At 45.4% G+C, this 21,011-nt stretch overlaps 1 protein-coding gene, 1 long non-coding RNA gene and 1 pseudogene across 5 annotated transcripts in view; 1 reads left to right on the top strand and 2 right to left on the bottom strand.

Moving 5' to 3' along the window:
• Positions 1 to 21,011, top strand: part of evla (Enah/Vasp-like a) — a 45,330-nt gene continuing 24,319 nt past the window's right edge. The window contains exon 1 of one of the 4 annotated variants that reach the window (XM_061842851.1): positions 1 to 1,060. In XM_061842851.1, the coding sequence (XP_061698835.1) occupies positions 1,056 to 1,060 (5 nt within the window). In that variant the 5' untranslated portion in view covers positions 1 to 1,055. Of the gene's footprint in view, positions 1,061 to 7,497; positions 7,719 to 16,373; positions 16,611 to 21,011 lie in introns of those variants that run through there. The other 3 variants (XM_061842850.1, XM_061842849.1, XM_061842852.1) reach the window with 3 other exon arrangements.
• On the bottom strand, positions 2,575 to 3,441 carry LOC133512857 (uncharacterized). Its single transcript, XR_009798312.1, has 3 exons — positions 3,355 to 3,441; positions 3,137 to 3,249; positions 2,575 to 2,588 (listed from the first exon to the last, which is right to left on the bottom strand). It is a non-coding gene; the product is annotated as an uncharacterized LOC133512857 (long non-coding RNA).
• Positions 14,302 to 14,420, bottom strand: LOC133513885 (5S ribosomal RNA; annotated as a pseudogene).

Genomic DNA, 21,011 nt, shown 5'->3' with positions numbered 1-21,011 from the left:
GCGGAATGGATAGCAGCGTCGGGCAATCGTCCACAAAGCCAGGTCTCCGTGAAGCGCAGAGCCGCAGAATGTCCAAAGTCTTTCGTCGGAAGCGTTAGACGATGTTCCCCCTTACGCAGCTGGATCGCAAGGCTTTATAGAGCGTGCCGACCAGTAACTCTGGGAAAAAGCTTCAGCGAATTGTCGAGAGTTGTCAAAAAAAAAGTCAGGAGAAGACTCTCTGATGGTTAGCAAGTCCTCTCAGGTGTACTTTAGTCCCGAGACGCCCGTGAAACACAAAAACACAAACAGTAACCGAGAGTATTCCGTAGACTTCCATGCTGGGTACGGGTTAGGTAGAGAGGTTAAATGGCGGCGTGCAGTGGTGTGTTGATGATTCAGCAAAAAAAAAAAAAAAAGTGACGTCATTACATTTGAGAGTATTTTTATCATGGACATGTTGAATCTGTAATTCTGCTGTAGGTATACTTATTTGTAGAGTACTTTGGCTGCATGTTAGTTTGATAGAAGCATTCTGCGACGGCGAATCGCGAATATGCGGGGGTTCGCCTTAATAGCGGCTTTCCATGGGGCGGGGTGAGTGGCTCCATGTAGTTGCGCGTCTTGGCCACCAGCGGGCAGCACGGAGCCGACTCCTCCGCACGCCGCATTGTAACCTTGTCAAATCTCTCCGCCTTCGCTCCTCCGACCAACCAACGACACTCCGAATGGGAAGAAAATATGGCGTGAAGGAGGAGGCTGCCGCCGACGACCACCGTTACCCGCCCGGTAGCGCCCTTCCAGTTGAGTAGAGGAGAAGAGGAGACAAAAGAAATCATGGATGTAGCGACACGCCGCGGCGCGCGTGTGCAGCCGAGACGCCGGAGCACAAAGCCGATGGGAGAGACAGCCTGAGCCGCAGCACGCCTCATCACGCAGCCCCCCTCGAAAACACGCCAAATACGGCTCCGCGAGGCTTCTAAGACTCCTTACAGTGTTGTTCGAAATCAAATAGGCGGAAAAGCACGTCCGTTGGCTTCCTCGTCGTCGTCGTCGTGTGAAGAAAGGACGGCGACATGAGGTAAGCTAATCCCACGCGCCCTATTTGCCGCGTCATGATAGATGTGCGCCGACTTTACGTCTACACTGTCACGCCGAACATCAAATATTGGGCCTGTGGGAGTGGATTACTGTCGCGCCATGAACGAACTACAGCATCTCGTGGCGTGGGGAGCCGGGAGAAGCAGGGGGTGGTGGTGGCGGCGGGGATTTGCCGCCCCTCTGCCCCTCGATTTCGGCTGTTTCCTCTCATTTCGTAGCCTTCCATTGTCACGGTGGGACCCCGCCCCGGATTGTTCCAGGTACGGCTTTAAAAAGCCGGGTTGTCATGGCAACCACAGCATCACTTGACGGTGCACCGGGTGCTAACGGTGGTTGCTGCGGGGCAGTGAGAGGCACGCATGCAGCCAAGAAGACCGAGAAGAAGAAGAAGAACGACGAGGAGGAGGCGGTGTTTATTCTGGTGGTTGCCAGGCAGGTTAGGCAGCCCCCTCCTCCCCCGCACTCTCGCCCCCTCGCCAAGCCTCCCTTTTTTTTCCCCCCCTTTCCCGATGACACACACGCTTACCCAAGATCATCCTCTCGTCTGCCTCCATCAATCCATATTCTATATTTGAGCAAACGCGCAGTACTCGACAGCCGCTTGCTCGCTTATGTTGGTATGCAGACTGGAGCAGGGCCCCCAAGACCCCCGGCCCAAGTCCCTGGGTCTGCTATTTGCAGTATATGAGCCGACCCCCCTGAAGTTTGACCCGTGCTGTTGCCCTCTGTACATCAGAGGTGGCTGAAGTATTCATACTCAGTACTCAGTAGAAGTACAGAGGCTCGGGTCAAATGTAGAAAAATAAATACTTGCTCAATTTTGTGTGAAAGTGGAAGAATATAATACAGGCTTTATGTGTGCCCCGTTAAAAACTGGCGACCAGTTCAGGGTGGGACTCGCCCAAAGATAGCTGGGAAGGGCTCTGGCACTCCCGCAACCCTTGTGAGGATAAGTGGTACCCAAGATGAATGAACGATTTATGTCCAAGTAAAAAGTAGCCCTCCAAGTAGTCCGTGAGAATACTACTCAAATGCTCACTGGTGACTTTTGATCTGTTAACATGCAAATGTCAAATACAGTGACGCCTCGGTTCTCGACCACAATCCGTTCCAGAAAAAGGTTCAAGAAGTGACTTGTTCGAAAACCGAATCGATGTTTCCCGTTACACTGAATGGAAAAAGAAATAATGCGTTCCAAGCCTAAAAAAAATTGGCTTTTTGAAGCATTTTTTTGAGCTTTTCCTGATAATAAACTGCATAGTAAAAATACATGTATAGTTTATACATATATAATATATATATATATAATTTATATAATAAAATAATTTAAGAAATATATTTCTTTTTTGCTTTCGTAGTAGAGTACGCTAGGCTGGGAGTGGATTGCCGTATCTGCAGCGAATCGGCTCCCAGCCTCGTAAACTTTTTTTATTAACAAAAGTGCAGAATAACTTTAAGCAAGCAACTTGCCTTCTTTGGAGCCATGATTGGGGGTTAATACGGTAGTCCTGGAGAAGAAGAAAAACAACAGTCACTACCGGGACACGTCTGTGTACAGAGGCTGCGTTATACAGAATAACAAAAGTGCGCTGGTTCAGCCACGCGCGTTATGTCATTTCTGGGGTTTTCTTTTTTCGGGGGGAGTTTGAATTGACAATTGACAAAACGCGATGTGGGTGGATCAGCTGCTTGCACCACGCCCATTGTTATTTCCGGGTTTTTTCAGTGGCGTGGGAATTCACAACAAAGCGCGTCGTGGATCAGCTGGTCTGGCCGCGCACAATATGTTATTTTGTCTGGGGCGTTCGAATAGCGATTTTCATTCGAAAATAGAAGCCAAAAAATCTCGAAATTTTCGTGCGAAAGCCGATTTGTTTGAAAATGGGGATCTTCAAGAATTGAGGATTTACAGATGATTTGGACAATTTTAAACGCAAACAAGGTCTCAATGATTATTTGATGTTGTTGATTACCTTGATAATAGAAATGAATGTGGAAAATGTTTGAAAAGTTTTTAAGTTGGCCTCAATGTTCCCCTAAAAATGTCTAGTAGTACCGTGAAAGTTTTGGTAGGGATGATATCCAGTCCTGGTGTACCGCTGGTGGGAGACGCTTGTTGTGCCAGTTCTGGAGAGTGAAGAGTCGCTTCCGCTTCCCTTTCCCGACTTCCTTTAAGATGGTAGAGAAGGCCTTGACATAAAACTCAACTTTACCGAAATCATATTTGAGAAAATTGCACACGACGGCGACGACATAAACTGTAAATATCGGTACCAGTGTAGATCGATGGATTTTGTCTGCTGAATTTTAAGAGGACTCCATTTTCTGTCTGCTAAATCTGAAGTCTGGAAGGTCTTCTTCTGTGGACTGCAAACTAGTATCGACTGAATCAACAGTTCCTCTGCTGGTTGAGCCCGAGTAGCGCACCTCATTTTGCCTCCACTGTTAGAATTGTTCAGTGGTGACGGCGACGCGCCCGATGTCGGCGCGTCTCACACACACCCTAACAATTTGAGTCGGCGAGATCATTTGTTCGACATGGCTGCTTCCTTTGTAGCATCGACGCGAGTGTCCGTGCGCGAGAGTTATTTTTAGGCCGAGTGCTTTTGACTGCGCCGTGGCGCTTCTCCGCTCTCGTCGGGACTGGCCGCTTTCATTGGCTCGGCTACGTGCGTCTAAACGTGCGCAAATGCGGTTGCCGAACGGCCGCGAGAGGCCAAAATGCGAGGCGAGGCGTCCGTCCTGTTGTGTAAATGCAGGCTGACCGCTGAGGTGACTCACAGTAGGAAAAAGGTACAAGTGCCAGCGGGATGTAAAACGCTGACTCGTGAGTGCCTCGTCTGGATGCTGCGCCGACCTGCCCCGGTCCCTCCGCCTTTTCATTGAAAAAAGGTTCCATATTTGGTCAAGATGCCCTTCAAAGAGGTAGAAATGTCTTTGAATTAAGCACTAACCGCTTTTGTAAACTAAACACAAGAAAACCATTAAGTACTTACGTACTTTCCGGAATCCTTTTGTGTTCTGAATGACATAAACATATCGCATCAGGATTCATGATACAATTTTACATCTGGTGTAACTTCCACCCGCGACCCTTGTGAGGATAAGCGGCTAGGAAAATGGATGAGTGCATGGATCTAACTTGCAGTACTTCAACTGGAGCAAAGGAGTTCGCAAACTGGCTGCACGGTGGATCAGCTGGTAAAGCGTTGGCCTCACAGTTTTGAGGTCCCTGGTTCAATCCCGGACCTGCCTGTGTAGAGTTTGCATGTTCTCCCCGTGGCTGCGTGGGTTTTCTCTGGGTACTCCGCTCCCCTCCTACATCCCAAAAACACGCAACATTAACTGGACACTCTAAATTGCCCCTCGGTGTTCTTGTGAGTGCTGTTGTTTGTCTCGAATTGCCCTGTGATTGGCTGGCAACCAGTTCAGGGTATACCCCGCTTCCTGCCCATTGACAGATGGGATAGGCTCCAGCATGCCCCACGACCCTTGTGAGAATAAGCGGCAAGGAAAATGGATGGGTGGATGGAGTTCTCAAACTTGTTGGATTCAAAGATCCCTCAAAGGGGAGTTTTTTCCCAAAGACCCGCCTCATAATTGTAGTACCAATTAAACGTTCTTTTTTTTGAAAAACGTTTTAACCAAAATATTCATGACCTGTTTTGCAGAAAGGAACATTCTAGATTTATACGTCCCTTGCTGCCATGCACTGCTTACACCAACAACACGACTGTGAACATCGAGAAGCTCGTTTACAAAAGCAGACTCAGTGTTGCCAATGTCGTGATTTGTTTGCTGTAATTAGTCGCGTTCCTGAAACCTCTTGGGGATAGTTTTCTTTCAAAAAAAACAAAAAACTTGCAGGACTGTCACTTTTATGTGATGCATTATTTTTATGTTAGAGATTTTAATATGCCCAACGTTAAGCTCTGAAGAACTGTGTGAACTGAGTGTGGATTCGTACCTTTGTTTTCTTGACACACCAGCCCCCACATGCACTAAACTTTACACCGATTTGATCGGCCTGATCGGATCTGACGATAATTAAATTTTTTTTGCTGATTGGCCGATTGGTTTTGATGTCGACCATATTAGTGATGTCATTTATCGGCTCCGAAAAAGACATTTACTCCGTGTCGCCGTCCTGCAGAATATACTGTATCTGAATCCAAACGTACAGAGGTGTATACAGCTCATTTAAATATACTCATTGCTCCATCTTGTGATCGCATCGGTGATCGGTTATTGTTTTTTTAAAACTAGTTGATCGGTGACCTGTGATCGGTCCCCAAAATGCTGATCATGTCACGCACAGGTGTCAAACTCAAGGCCCGGGGGCCAGATCTGGCCCGCCACATGATGTTATGTGGCCCGCATAGGCAAATGGTCGGTGTCAAAATCCGTGATTCATGTGAAAATATGTCCCAACATTTCAAATTGTCATATATCACAAATAATAATGTTGGGATATTATCAACACATTTGTGTTACCAAAAATGAGCAATGGTTGAAAAACTCATTACGCTTGATTTCTGATTCCAAAACTAGGTCATAAATTTCATTTGTCAACATGATGAGGCGATTCTGGTTTTCTGTGGTTTCACCATAACGGACCTCCGAGGGAAATCGTAACAACAATGAGGCCGGCGACAAAAACGAGTTTGACGCCCCTGATAAAGCCGAACATGAACTTTGTTTTCAAAATGACACATTAAGACATTACTGGTCACAACTACAAATTGTTTTGTGGACCCCCGGGCTACGGTTCAGAGACCCCGGGGTATCCCAGCAGATACAAAAATGTTCATTAACAGAACGGATCGATGTGTTTAATCGACTTGTCGCTTGTTTCTAGGCAGAATTCATGGAGCAGAATGATCGATCGAACAAAGGTCTGGTAGACAGACGCACACGAGGGAAATTACTCTAAAAACAGCACTACACGTTTATTGTATATAACGTTACAATGTTCTAAATACAAAAAAGAGACACAATAACTAATGTATTATAGCGTGGCCACTTTTGTAATGATTTCTAAAATATGTATGCGGGTGGTATGGTGCGAAACTGTTTAGAGCATCTGCCTCACAGTTCTGAGGACCGGGGTTCAAATCCAGGTACTCCAGTTTCCTCCTCCATCCCCAAAACTTGCATTAATTGAAGACTCCAAATTGCCCCGAGGTGTGATTGTGAGTGCGACTGGTTGTTTATTTCTATGTGCCCTGCGATTGACTGGCAACCAGTTCAGGGTGTACCCCGCCTCCTGGCCGACTATAGCGGGGTTAGGCTCGTGAGGATAGAAAATGAATGGATGTTTAGTGACATCCCCTAATCTAATCCCCCCCCCCCAATGGTTTAACCATTAAACAACACCGGTATTACCGTAATTTCTCAAATAATGCGCACATTTTTCCCAAAATATTTTCAAAAAGTTAATAGAGTGCATTATATTTCGGTATGGATGAAAAATTCAAAAATACAATCAATCACATTGTATAGTCGTATACAGGTACATAGCGTGGTAACAAATGTATACATATACATTTTGAAATGATATTCAATGTCTTTGTTACACATTTATATATATTACTGTACTATGCGCCCCCAACCTGAGCTCTCAGAGCTCCTCCGGGAGCTTGCATTTTTCGTTTATGTTTGTTGTTACCGCACCAAAGTTCAGAAGTTGTTTTAATTTTAAACTAAGACAAAAATAATATGTCAACTACAACTACAACGGCTAGTTGTGCAGCTGCTTTTAAAAGAAAAGTGTCATCGCCCGTGCCGATGATGCCGCCAACCCGGAAGTAGCGCCGCAGTCCGAAACAACGATAGCTCGCGTCGATGGCAAAACAACATGAGCTCAAACTATGTAATACGAGCGTCTCGGGGACATTCAAACAAAACGGGAGCGCACGCAATTGAAATGGTTGCTTTTTAAAAAATGTGCCCATTACGCTCGTTTCTACGTAGTTTGAGCTCACGTTGTTTTGGTCGTGAAAGTTTTGAAAAACAGTACAAGTGCAAACCTAACAAAATGTAAATACAGATCCTTCCTAATAGTCTGAGCATATGGGTAGCGGCAACTTGGTGGTGCGCATTGTACATTGGTAGAAAGGTTTTCCCAATTTTTGAGGGTTAACTTTGGGGGTGCGCATTATACTTCAGGACCCATTATACTCGAGAAATTACGGTAAATATTGCTTCCTTAAACAAGCTATCGAAAAGCACTCGTGCGTGAGCTAATGTATATAAGCTTTGTCGCTATTACGTGCAGCTAGCGTGTCTGATTCCCTGGTGGCTCAAAGAGAGCGTTCTTCTCAAACCAACGGAAGGAGGTTTTTGCAGGTCACATGTTCCCTCCCACTCTCTTCTCCCTCCCTCCCTCTCTCTCTCTCTCTCTCTCTCTCTCTCGGGCTTGCGTTCCTTTACTCTTGTTGCAATCATCCTTTAGGAGCATCTCAGGCTCAGTCTATTCTCTGGAAGATGTGAAGAAGGGGAAGGTTTGACGCCCGCAGCATGCGTGTCGCTCTCTCCTCTCAGATTAACACCTCAGCCTTCCCCCTGTAATCCACTCCCGCCGTTATTCGCCTTAAGGACCGGACGGTCGGCAACATGTACTCCTTGGATGATTTCGGGTAGGACGACCTCATCTTCGCTTGAGTGTTTTGTGGGAGTGAGTGTGATAGGAGATGGCTTTGGAATGTTTCTGTTGGCTCCTCTTCCTTTCAACTGTGTGACCACAAAATGTTCCCTCGCTCTCCAGCCTTGGATTGGAAGAGGGGGAAAAAAAAAAAGACCCTGCTTGTTTTCCTGCCTTTTTCTGTTTCTTTTCTTCAGCCGAGCTCCATTTTGTTTTATTGGCTCAGTCTTTTTTCCCCCGACTAGAGGGGATGACTTACCTCCGTCAGCTGTTCAGAGACCCTCGCGGGATTTCGCCCCGTTTGACTCGCATGCGAGTGTGAGAAAGTCGGGACGGGAAGAGCGGGATAGAGAGCGCTTAACCGCTCGGCAGCTGAGCGATTGGGCCTATCGGGAACCAGATGACGGCGTGATAACGGGGCTTTGGCAGATTACGACGTTGATTGGTTGGGATGTGCGGGATCCCGTGACATTATTCCTTCTTCATGCTTGACTGCGTGCACTCTAGCAATCTGCTGTCAAGTCTGGCAAACATGGCAGCTATCTCTCTCTCTCTCTTTTTTTTTTTTAATGAAAAGAAATAGAACAGAGTCACTGATTGTGTGGTGGTACATACGCCTGCCTTTGGCACGGGCAGCGTGGGATCGATTCCCGCTCAGTGATGGTGTCGATATCTGCCCTGCGACTGACTGGCGACCAGTTCAGGGCGCAGTCCGCTTTTCCCCCGAAGCTAACTGGGATAGGCTCCAGCTTTCCTGCAACCCTTGTGAGGATTAGCCGGTTGGATAATGACGTGCCGAAAAAATAGAACATTGAGGCTCTGTTGCTACCTAAGACTTTAGGTTCATTGAATACTAAATCATCAATAAGTAGGAATGTGAGACTGTTGTGATTGGCTGGTGACCAGTTCAGGGTTTTCCCCTTCTCTCACCCGAACTTAGCTTGGATAGGTTCCAGCTTACCTGCAACCCTATTGAGGATAAGCACTATTGAAAATGGCTGGATGGACAGGTTACCTTGGATGTATTTTCTTCCCAGAAAGGAAGCAGCCTACGTCTTTAAGGATCAGGATTAGTGTGCTGAGGAAGCTGGAGTGAAGAGTGAAGCTGGGGGGGAGGGTTTCTAGTGTGCATGTGTCTATGACAATCATCCAACGTGATATGAAAGATTGATTGTCAGTATCGGGGTCAACATTCTGGGATGAGTCGTTGCGTTTCCTTGTGTTTACGCCATTAAAGCAACCATTTGGAAACATTTGTAACACCTACTGTTAGCTCATATAGTGGTCAGGGGTGTTTATATCCTGAGCTGCAGAGAGTACCACACGTTTATTGGGGTGGGGGACGGGGGGTTGTTACGTTAGCCGAAGGCCACCCAAAAGCTTCTCTTTCTATATCACGGGTGTCAAACTCAAGGCCGGAGGGCCAGATCTGGCCCGCAAAGGCAAATCGTCGATGTCAAAATCTGTGATACTTGTGGAAATGTGTCCCATCATTTCAAATTGTCATGTATCATAACTGATAACGGTGAGCATTTTTGTGTTACCAGATGTAAGCAATGGTTGAAGAAGCCATCATGCTTGATTTCTGATTCCAAAACTAGTTCATAAATATAATGTGTAAATATGATGAGGCGATTCAGGATTTCTATGGTTTCACCATAACGGCCCTCTGAGGGAAATCGTCACTACAAATGTGGCCCGTGACAAAAATGAGTTTGACGCCCCTGTTCTATATGGTCTGAAACAGAAAATGGACATTTCCGGCCAAACTGGCCGAAATGCTCTCTCAATCAGTTCAGCTGTAATAATTTTCTAAAATTTAGCAGATGGCCCGTGTTCATTTTTTTTTTAAGGCACAACCATATCGTAAAAAGATGGCGCATGGTAGCATTTACCCGGTCTGTCACACAAATGTTCCCGCTGGCCAGCTGGAGCCCATTTGGGCCACGGATGAGCCGCTGGCAGCTCGGCGCTGAAAACAACATATTAAATTGTTTTGTCCGTGTCGGACATCAAAGCGCGGCAGGTCCGGCAGCGAAAAGATTCCATCTGCCAATCATTACGGTGCAAATGGAAGACCTTAATCGAGTCGGAGAGGTAATCAATTAGCACCGCACGTGCACCAACGGTTGGCGCGCTCCAACTGGCATCTGAGGTCCGGCCCATGCCAGTCAATAAGAGCTCATTTGGAATAGGCTTAATTGAAGGTTGCTGTGGCAATGTGGGTTGTTGATTGCGTGTAATTGCTCGTTAATCAATGTCTTCAAACAGTTGAAGCCAAATACATTACGCATTATTCGCGGCCAGCCGACGTGCGGTTGAGTCGCCCTTCACTGATCTGCCGTGTAAAGACGGCGTGACGTCAGAAGAAGTTCTGCAGCGGCCACTTGGACCTTCACTTTGGCAGAACTCCCTTTGGAAGCATCCTTCCGGATCTCATTATGACACCGGCATGGATGCAGGAGTGCAAATATTTTCCCATTTGAGCTGGTACGCAAAAATGCATTGCATTGTTATTTGGCTAAGCAGTTAGGGTTAGCGTTAGCTAGATGAATATCCGCAATATGAAGAGATATATAAAAAAAAAGATTAATAAATTACCATAATTTCCGGCCTAAAAACCGCAACTTTTTTCACACGCTTTCAACCCTGCGGTTTATGCGGTGACGTGGCTAATTTGTGCGTTTTTTCTAATGGCCGCAAGGGGGCACTCTAGCGGGAAAGGTAAGCGTGAGACTGGTGGAATATATGTGCCGAGGAAGTGACTTTTACCGGTCCGCCCTGTTAGCGCTGCGCTAGCGTGTTACTGCTTTGTCTCAGTGATTTTTAACGGTATGTTTTTTTTTTTTTTAACTGGCCCTGTTAGCGTGGCGCTAGTGTTTCACCAGGGGTCACCAACGCAGTCCCCGCGGGCGAATGGTAGCCCGCGAGGACCATATAAGGTCCCCGCGAGGTATGTTCTAAAAATACCATAGGCCACAAATTTGTTATTATTATTTGTGCTTTAAATTCTGAATCTGACTTTATCCCGTAGTTAATGTGTCAGAGAAATAAAGCAAAATATTGGGATAGTATCATATCACGAGTTACTCTGAGATTCCTGCCATCCATCTGCCAATGTCCATCCCTGGTGTGGATGCGGTGGGGGGGACATTGGGAGCCGTTTGAGATGGATATGAGGTAATCTCTCTTGTGTTAGCACTATGACAATAATGCCGAGGTTCAATGACACACACACACACACACACACTTTGTCATCTGTGACTTCATCCACTCCGCTTGTCCTCTTTGTTGCCGGCTGGACATTCATCACTCTTCACTTGTACAGTTCCAGTGTTCTCGTCCTTTTTCATTTACATTGTTGTCTTTCGAGCAAAGGATTATAGCATGCTTTTAATGAGATTTTTTTTTTTTTTTGGGGTGGAGCAAAAAAACAAAAAACAAAACAACCGGCAAGGTCGTGCCACATAATAGCTGCCGAGCAAAATGGACATCCAGCGGGTGCGGGGGCTGCGTTACGGCCTCCCTCAGAGCGTCAGTGACTCCGGGCTCTTTTACAACCACATCTCCGGCAGGTGGGTGCCAGCGTTTTTGTTTTTAGGTGTACGCTTGCTGCGATTGATGTCCACGACGGCGACGTGGACGTGGGCTTTGTTTCCATTCGGATTCTGCGCAGGTTTTGAGGCAAAAAAAAAAAGTGTTCTGTGCGAAGAGAAGGATTGTGATCAGCCAACTGCACAGAAGGCAAATCTTTCCTTGTTGAATTTAATCAGATCTGAAATACTAATCTATAATCTCAATCTGGCAAAACTGTTGTTTAGCCAAAGAATTGAGATTATTTTGCATTCGCGTTTGTGTCTGTCGATCGATTTTCTTCCAAAAGCTGCATTTTTGGGGGTGGGGGGTGGGGTGCGGGGGGTCCTGTTGTGTTAGTTTACACGTTGTACCTTTAGGTTTCCACTTGGTGTCTCCCAGCATCCCTTTCGCATCCTTTCTCCAAGATGGAGCCACTCCACCAAGCGTCTTCTTTATCCCAAACGTCTTAATGGCCGGGCTCTTCCTCCATGTTTAATTCACGCACGTATTGAACTCAGCATTGCCGGCGAGTGTCCTTCTGCTTTATCTGGTGCTTTTTCTTCAAGCAGCCGTCGTAGTGATCACAACGCACAGAATGGGTGAGGTGGGGGGTGTGCGTGTAATATGCAAATCACCAAGACGGGGAAAAATATTATTTAGGTCACACGTTTGTCTCGAACTGTGCAGTGTGTGATTTTTTTGTTTTTTTTAAGCATTGCCACTACCAGGATGGTGCCTGAGTTTTTTCCACACACAACAACACGACGGGATGTTTAGCTAAGAAGATGAGCACATTAATGTTGGCATGAATGCCATTAAGGCCTCGCTGCTCTGCTTCCACACACACACACACACACACATGAAAGGACTTAGTCGCAGGCTATTCTGCAGGGTTACGCTGCACTTTATGGATCAGCACTTAGATAAAAACACCGCTGTGGAGCTCGGAGGTCACAATCCGGTCATCGCCAGGGACCGGAAAAGCTTTGGTGACGGTTTGTAGATTATCGCACGCTAAAGGCCGATGTGGTTTTTAGGTGAAGTATTAGTACAGGATATGTTGTGCCAGTGGGTGGAAATCCTCAAAGTGATCGAGTATTTAAAGGGGAATTCCACTGGTTTGCATTAACAATGCATCCAATAGATCATGTAATATGTACCCGTACTCTTATTTTGACAATGGGATGTTAAATCCCCTCTCATTTAATAGTGTTTTGAGAAGACGGAGGAATACTTCCATCCACAGCCGTGAGCGCCACAGCAGGAATATGGAGGAATACTTCCCGATCAACCGAGCGGCCGAGGCCCAGAGCTCGCTCGCACGGCTCGGGGACCGAGCTCACGGCTCCCCCGAGCTCCAGGACTGTTCCGCTCACGTATTCCTCCGTCTTCCCGATGCTATTTCTTCATCAGACGAGGATAAATCCGAGAAATCAGCGCTGGACATAATGGTGTCCCATGGAATCGAGCGTTTGGAACGTCACACCCGCGCACGTAGGTCATGTGACTCGCGAAAATGGCAGCGCCCCTGAAAATTCCCAATTGTCGATTAAAAAAAATCTTCTCAAAACACAATTAAATGAGAGAGGATTTAACATCACATTGTCAAAATAGAGTACATATTACATGACCTATGGATACATTGTTCATGCAAACCAGTGGAATTAGTATCTTCAAAAGCTGTTGATTAGCGCTTTTCTACAGTGCTTGAAAAAAGTATTGGCGCCCTTCTCAAATTCTCAGATTTTACCATCAATCAGTTTCCCCACTTTGAGATCATCAAACAAATGTAAATATCAGATAAATATAACCCAAGTGAACTAAAAATGCAATTTTTAAATAGTGGTTTCATTTCTTAAGGAAAAAAAAAAACAATTCAATTACCATGGAGAATTGTTTGAGCATTGGTAATACATTTTTTTTGACGGCACTGTACCTAATTTCTTTCCACCTAATTATTTCCGCATTGCAAACTGAGAAACGCAGCGGCGGATGTTGTGCACGTGTGCGCGACATGCAAGGGAAAGTTCCCGCTAAGAAACAATCAACGGAATCATTTTCACGTACGTCGGACAAGAAATGAGAAAATCGCTGAGATGATCACGCTGAACATTATTAAAGACATGAGGCTCGTTTATATAATGTGTTCAAACACACGCTGATACTGATCAGCTTGGACGTCTCCTATTGGACTGCACCCAAATGAATTACAGTACACGTTTCACTGGGGTTTTATTTACTAGTCCAGTACGTGCGTTTTCTTCAATATACAAGTCAGAGTGTGCCACTTTTTACCCGACTGCTTCTGTTGGTCTGACTTCGCAATGAGCAGCATGAAATAAACTTCCCATGGCTGAATAAAAAGCGCTAGAAATCCCTTTGTAGCCATAAATGCCCCACCAGAGAGGAATTTCGCGTAGGAGTGACATTGCAACATGTAACGGGGAAAACCTCGTTAAATGGGCTTCATTTTCTTGCCGAAAAATATGTATTAAAACTGGACAACCTGCATGGCAAGCACCTGGAGTGCAGGATTGTGTTTACATTTTTTTTTTAGGTAGAAAGCTTAATTTTATCTGGATCCAGCACCTTTATTCATGTTTTGTCTAGTGGCAATTTTGTTGTTAAATTTGAGTTACTGATGTTAAATTGTAATTAAAAAAAAAATGGTTGTTCTTACAAGGCCACTTCCTTCCACTTTTAAATGATGTCATTGTCATTTGAGTTTTCTGTCTATTGAAGGGAGGAGAAATTGATTTAAAAATTGATTGGAAGTCGGATTTCTGTGTAGTCACCGTATCTTATTGATTGCTTTAGCCATCTTCTATCAATACCTGGATAAAGAAGGCAGCACTTCTGTTGATGCACGATCACCATCTTCTTCTTTTCCCTTCGGCTTGTCCCGTTAGGGGTCGCCACAGTGCGTCATCTCAGATGAACGCACAGTTTTACGCCTGATGCCCTTCCTGACGCGAACCTTCTGCATTTTAGCCAGGGAGAGAAGCTTCCAGCACCTGGTATTCCCAGGTGGTCTCCCACCCAAGTACTAACCAGGGCCAAACCCGCTGAGCTTCCGAGATCTGACGAGATCGGGCGTTCTCAGGGTAGCATGGCCGGAAGCATGCACGACCACCATATCAGGTTCATCTTTGTTTTTGTTTGTCTTGAATGTTTCCTCTTTGCCGTCACTCTTAAAAGTCCAATTTCCTGTTCTTTGAATGCCGTTTGGGGGATTTGTCATTCTCTGTTCCCTTATGTTGCGGCATTACAAAACAACAACCCGAAAAAGCCGAGGAAAATTGAAATTTTGTGACCTCAGGTTAGCTTACATCAGTGTGCAACATCATCGACGTCAACAGCCTCAAATTTGCCATCTGTGCTGCATGTCGCTGTTTGTTCGGTTGCAAAGGTGCAGGCTTCACACTGATTCCTCAGAAATAATGTTGGCTTGTTCTGTTTTTAGCTCCTCGCGGGCATCCTGAAGCACTACTTTCCCCCTTGAGCAGATTAAAGGTCTTGTATGAGAGTTAAATCCTGGTTAATTTACATTTAAGACTGCAGTGAGGTAATGACCGGCCTGCCACGCGCCATCTTTAATCCTGCCTGTCAGACGGACCCCCCCGCCCCTACCACGCACACAAGCACGGGCATCCGAACTGTAACTAAAATGCCGCCCCACCCACGCCACAAAAGGCCCAGCTCACTTCAGAGGGTGTCAGCCTGGTGGTAGCGATTAAATCAATCCATGCACGGTGACCGCTAAATGCATGTGATTTTTTTGAAATCATGCACATTTTGTACAGCCGTCATAATATTGCCTCGTGTAAAATTTTGTTTCTTAAAGTGCAACCACCGCGCTATATTGGTTGAGTTGGGTGACGTTATTAATGAATAAAGTGCAGTTCTGACAAATGGCCACTGCACGGAATAAGAGCGCTTGGTGTTTACGTAGTGGGACGTACGCCCCAGCCCTGTGATGTCACAAGGCTCATTTTTAGCCCTGCTCACATCACAAATCTGTCAAATTGTGAAGTTGTGAAAGTGTTCGGCCAAATCTCAACAATTTGGTCTTTACATGTTTTCAGCACTTCTCTTCAAACATACTGATGTTTACTTACTCACTACATACTTACCAAGTGTTGCAAAGCGTCACATTGCCACAACTTCAGTCCACTCCGACTGTGGACAGAGCAAATTTATCTCCGTGAAGTCCAGTGAGATGCTTGAATGGCAAGAATGTCCTTGTTTACCTCACTCGACAACAGATTGTACATCTCTGTTCGCTTCAGCAGCAAGTCGGATGTCTTAAAGTGCCTAATTACCTCCCGTGCTGGTCAGGAAGTCCCCCAGGATGCTGCCGTTGCCCCCCAGCCGGCTGACTATTGTACCGGAGGTTATGATTTAGCCAAGATAATTAATGAGTATTAATAATGGAGCAGTCTGCTCGAATAATGAAATGTTAGGTCCCTGTTCGCCACTCACTTCGGGGCTCTGTCCTCGCTCCGATACGCATCCCGCTCAGACTTTTATACGCTTTCGAACTCTTCGGTGTAAATCTCGACGACTTATCCTCAATGCCAAGTGTCTCTCATTTTTCCACGTAGCTTCGTCTATTATCACTTTCTAAATGTTTAACGGTATCGGACAAAACTCTGAGCGTCGTGCTGTAAGACATATTTTTGTTCCGTCTCAACGGAATTAATTTGCAACAATGCTTTGTTTGACCGGCAATAAACAAAAATCACATGATTTTATGACGTGGGTGCACAAGCTCTATCGCCCCGTCAAGGATTCTTCCACCAATCCAACTTTCAATTAATGAATGTTAAAGAGTATAGTGTGACTTGAATGGAGTTGAGTGGGTCGAGCACACACGAGACATCCACGTTGTGCAAAATACATTGTCATATGGCAAAAGAATCCATGCTCAGTAGGGCTGTGGAACGTGTCGTCATGCCGCGTCGCATCATGGGCGTAATCGCCATTTCCGTGGCTACGGTCGTTTGTTTACAATTTGACGTCATGCTCCGTCGCAGTGTGACCTAACTGTTCATTCGTATTATGTCATTCGAATTGGTGAGATGTTTCTGCGTTCCATGGCGCAGCCACTCGTCACGTGATCGCAAAGCGGAAAAAAAAATCATATTTACAGCTTTCCTGCTTGGCGGAAAGAAAGAGGGAGGCCTCGTAGTTTCAGAGCTCATAAAGAGACGTCCGATGGCCTTGATGTCAGCTGTAAGATGAAAAAAAAATCAAACCTTCGACAATATCACGACAACAACGAGAGTGTGCTCCTTACATTTTCATTGCGGTAAGTAAAACACGGAAATCTGCATCCTGTTTTTTTTTAATTATTATAATTATTTTTACATGCAGCTTGTGTCGTTATGTGACACCTGGAATTCTTGACAACGCTGTCTCGGTCATTCTAGGAGACAGCTGCCACCCCCTCCCGTCGCTCATGAATCCATCAATAATAAATGCCTCAACATTTGAGTATGTGTTCAGGATTTATGCAATCTCCGACATATTCATCACTAGTGTTATGGGGGTTGCCAGACAAGGATGTGACGCGGGGGGGGACTGTGTGTGTGTGTGTGTGTGTGTGTGTGCTTGTGTGTGTGTGCTTGTGTGTATTTTTGGCAAAGGTGTAGAATTAGGTTTTTGTGCACTGCATTGTCTGTGCTTTGATCCTGGATGAAGCTGTGCCAAGGTGGAATTTTAAAATTCCTCACCATCTCATCCTGCGCTTTCTACTTTGGCTTCAGACCAGACATATCCCACTCGAAAAGAGAAAATCTCGTCCAGTTTAACCACTTTTTCTTCGATTATTCACATACTCCAACAGTCATTGCATCTTAAAACAACAGCAATTATTTTTTTTAACTTTCTCCATTAATATAAAAAGTAAACATAAGCAACACGTCTAGCTCGTCTTTGCTCTACATTGCCCAGACTGTGTTGCTAACTAAAGCAGCGGTGGTGGACGCTGTTATTATAAAGCACATTGATGGGCTGCGTAAGTACTGTCACATTTGTAATTATGAGTATACGTCTTTAAGAGCAGGTGTAAGGTAAACTAGGAAAAAGAGTATGGCGGAGAGAAAGTTTCGTGTGCTGCCTAAAAGAAACCAGTGGCTTCTTCTTTTCATTTTTTACAGTACGTATGTAATTGTGCCATTGGACGTAACAACCAGTCATCCCTCACTTATTGAATCACATTGCAAAATGCCACAAACTGAATACCTGCGTGTTATACTTTCAATTTGCATTGGATTATTATTTTTTTTTGAGCGCAATGAAGAATATCTGCAAAGAGACTGCATCAGTTTAGAGGGAAGATTGGCTGATGTCTTTTTTTTTTTTTTTTTTTTTGGGCACACCGTCCCACGATCAACGCATTGAGCACCTCTGGTGTTGAGACAACAATCGGGACAGTTTTGGGAGTAAAACAAGGTTGACCGAAACTAACATGCAGTACAGCCAACAAAACCCTTCCCCGCTGCACATCTGTACCTCTTGACTTTTCTGCCTGCCTCTCACTGACTTTCCCTTTGAAAATAACATTTTGACAGGCATCCGTCCGAGGTGTCAAGTACAACGATTGAAGTAATTTTAGTTGTGCAGTTTTGTTTTTATTCTTCTCTTTTGCGTGTGTACTTCGAGACTTTGCGCCTTATTTGTGAACAGCCCCGCTGTCGTGAGGCGGCCGTGTGGACCCTGATGACTCATGCGAAGTTGCGAGCCAGCAGTGTCGAACAATTATCCGTCGCGGTTAATTGGCACTGAAGTACTGTACCCATGTGGGAGCCAGCCAAGGCCTCTTGCACTCCACCCCAACGCCCCTTAGAGAATCTTTTCCCAGGGCACCTTTTGGTCGCTGATACTAAAATTGTGTTTCTTTGGGTCTGGTCTTAATGTTGATCCAGGAGGGGGACGCATATGTCAAGCCATGTGTGCAAGCTTTGCTTTATTCAGAAGGTTTGCCTGGCATCGTGGCCTCCTTTTCCCGACCCGAGGCCTGTTTGACACAAGGAAGCACTCAGTGTGGCAGAAGGCTTTGTGTCTGTCGTTTTTCTTGCCCTCCTCCCTGGCATTTTCTCTTTCACTTTTCATCTTTTCGCCTCGCTCATGGAGGCTGTTGACTTCCATGCATTTTTGTGCTTGTCACATGCGGTGCAGGAAACGAATAGTCGTTTTTTTTTTTTTTTTTTTTTTTTTTTTTTTTACTCTGCAGGCATTGTACAGTTGCAAGCGACCTTGTAAACACCAACAGGGATATTTTCGTCTTGGCTCGTTTCTGAGATGGACTGAATTAGTGGATTTGCTTTTAACTCTTGCACCACTCTAGTCAATATAAGCGTGGCCCGTGCACATATTTCCTCAGATAGTGTCAGTCTCAATAATAAATGCTGACCCAAAGGTTGGGCCAGCACATCATCCACTAAACCCTTCACCTGCTTAAAACGGGGGCCCATATTTTTCTACTATACTGTAATGAGCTCGGTTCAACGGCGATATTGTTAACAGACTGACTTTTCAAAATTTACAGTGGAATTCCACATTTATCTTTAGATTGCGAAATCAGTTGTGGTCTAAAACGACAGCACAGAGTCAGTTAAAGCATGTGTAGTTTTCTTTTGTTTTACATCCCGTTGGGCGACCTGGAGACTTTGGGCGAGAGGCTGTGTCTGCCCTGGACTGCCTGCCATCCAATCGAAGGCGTAAAACGAGAAACGACCATTCATATTCACAACCACGGGGAATTTAGAATCTTCGAGTATCCAGGAAAAACCCACACAAACACAGGTAGGACTTGCAAAATACACGGAGCAAGTCCAGAACCGGAATTCAGATCCATGACCTCAGAGCAGTGAGGCAGAAGTGCTATCGACTTTCTGCCCTTCTGTCTTGAATAATTAACTTTCATTAATATTTTCTTCTGCCATCTGAAATCAATTACAGATTGCATGTTAAATGTTGTCAACATGTTTCGCAGTAAAAAGTCAACTTCCATTGTCAGGACCTGAAATTTGTTCTGTCTGACATTGGGTGTCTCTTTTAAGTGCTCTGTTCCCTTTTTGCAAATAATTGATCCATGGTATCTATTAAAGTGGGTTCCGCTATATGTGGGAATGTACTTTTGGATAGTGGTTGAAAATGCACTCCCGGGCCGTTTCATTAGGTACATTTGCAAGTTGTGTGACTCCCAGTTTTGAGACAACTCATGGCTGCGATGGCTCGTGTGGGCCAGTAGCTTGCAATGTTATTACACCAAGTACCACCGATTCGTAGCTCTCCAAGTATCAACATCTTGACTAACGTGAAAATATAGTATTGAGGGAAGTGAACATTTCATTTTGTGATTCTTTCCTGTTCCAATTAGGAGCCCTCAGACAACACTTTGAAATCCACTGATGTAGGCCAGTCGCTAAAATTAATCGCAAAGTCTTTACGCAAATGTTACTTTGTCTGTATTTGCCCTGCTATTGACTGCCGACCAGTCAAGGGTGCACCGCGGGATAGGCTTGAACTGACCCTCAGCTCTAATGAGGAAAAGCGCTATAAAAAAAAAAATGGATGGGTGGGCGGACAGCGGAGATGTTCACAATGCTGCAGTCGGTCAGTGAGCGTAGTTGATGGTCACAAACTCTTGATTCATCACATTAATTGAATGTCACTGACCGATTTGAGCAACGTACGACCTTTTAGCGATGATACATCTCCGCCATCATCCAACATGCGCGTACACGCGCCGAACCTCATGGCCCAAATGTGACCAGCATGTAAACTTGTGAGCGAAAACGTCCCGCTGACTCTTCTGTCTTCATTAACGCCTCTGAAGCGTCAGCACGTCTTGTCAGCCGCTGGAAAAAGTCCACCGGTGAAATTAGACAAGACGGTAACGTCGATTTCTTTGTGACTCGCTTAAAGAGGCCCCCTAAAATTCCAAAAGGAGAAATGAAAGCAGCAGTCCATAAATAGTTTCTGCTTTTGTAAGAAGAGCCATCACAACAGTAGTACCGTCTCACCCCCCCAAAAACTGCTGGACTGTGTGCTGTCGAAACCGCAGTGTGAAGGGATTAGTGTGTGTGTTAAACACACTGTAACATATCGGCTGTATGTTTTGGACTTTAACTTACCCTCGTTTAACAATTACATATCCATTATATTGTCTCTCACTCGCGTTTTCCTCTTGTATAGTGACAAATGCGTCGCCAGCCGTCAGCATCTGCGATCGCTTCTGCTCGGCCTCCCGTGAGCAGATGAATCATAGCGTCCGCAAAAGTCTGCCTTGCTAGCATCAATTGACAGCTGTACGGTTCTCTCCCCCCGCAGCAGATCGTTTTCATCTTAGTGACTGTTTGAAACGGTCCTTTGTGTTGCCTGCCGGCCGAGCCCTTTATTCCGAGTGGGCGTCGGCTCATAGGGCAAGGATCCCAGCGCGTTCTGGTCGCTGTTGGTGTTGAGCAAAACGCGACCACAACCACATTCTGCGGTAGCTGTTTTTTTTTGTTTTTTTTTTTTTACAAAAATATTTCTGCTGGGAATGTCGTTCTCCTTGTGACCACTCACTGAGAATGTCAGTTCACCATTTGTTGAAGCTTGTTCTGTTCTTTATTATTATTATTGTCATTTATTGTAACTGGCGGTACACATTTGTGCAAGTCAGAGTGGATTCAGTTCCCACTCAGTGATAGTGTGAACGTGA

This window comes from Syngnathoides biaculeatus, chromosome 15, assembly GCF_019802595.1.
Source record: "Syngnathoides biaculeatus isolate LvHL_M chromosome 15, ASM1980259v1, whole genome shotgun sequence".
Classification (NCBI taxonomy): Eukaryota; Metazoa; Chordata; class Actinopteri; order Syngnathiformes; family Syngnathidae; genus Syngnathoides; species Syngnathoides biaculeatus.
This window is presented reverse-complemented; position numbering and strand designations above follow the sequence as displayed.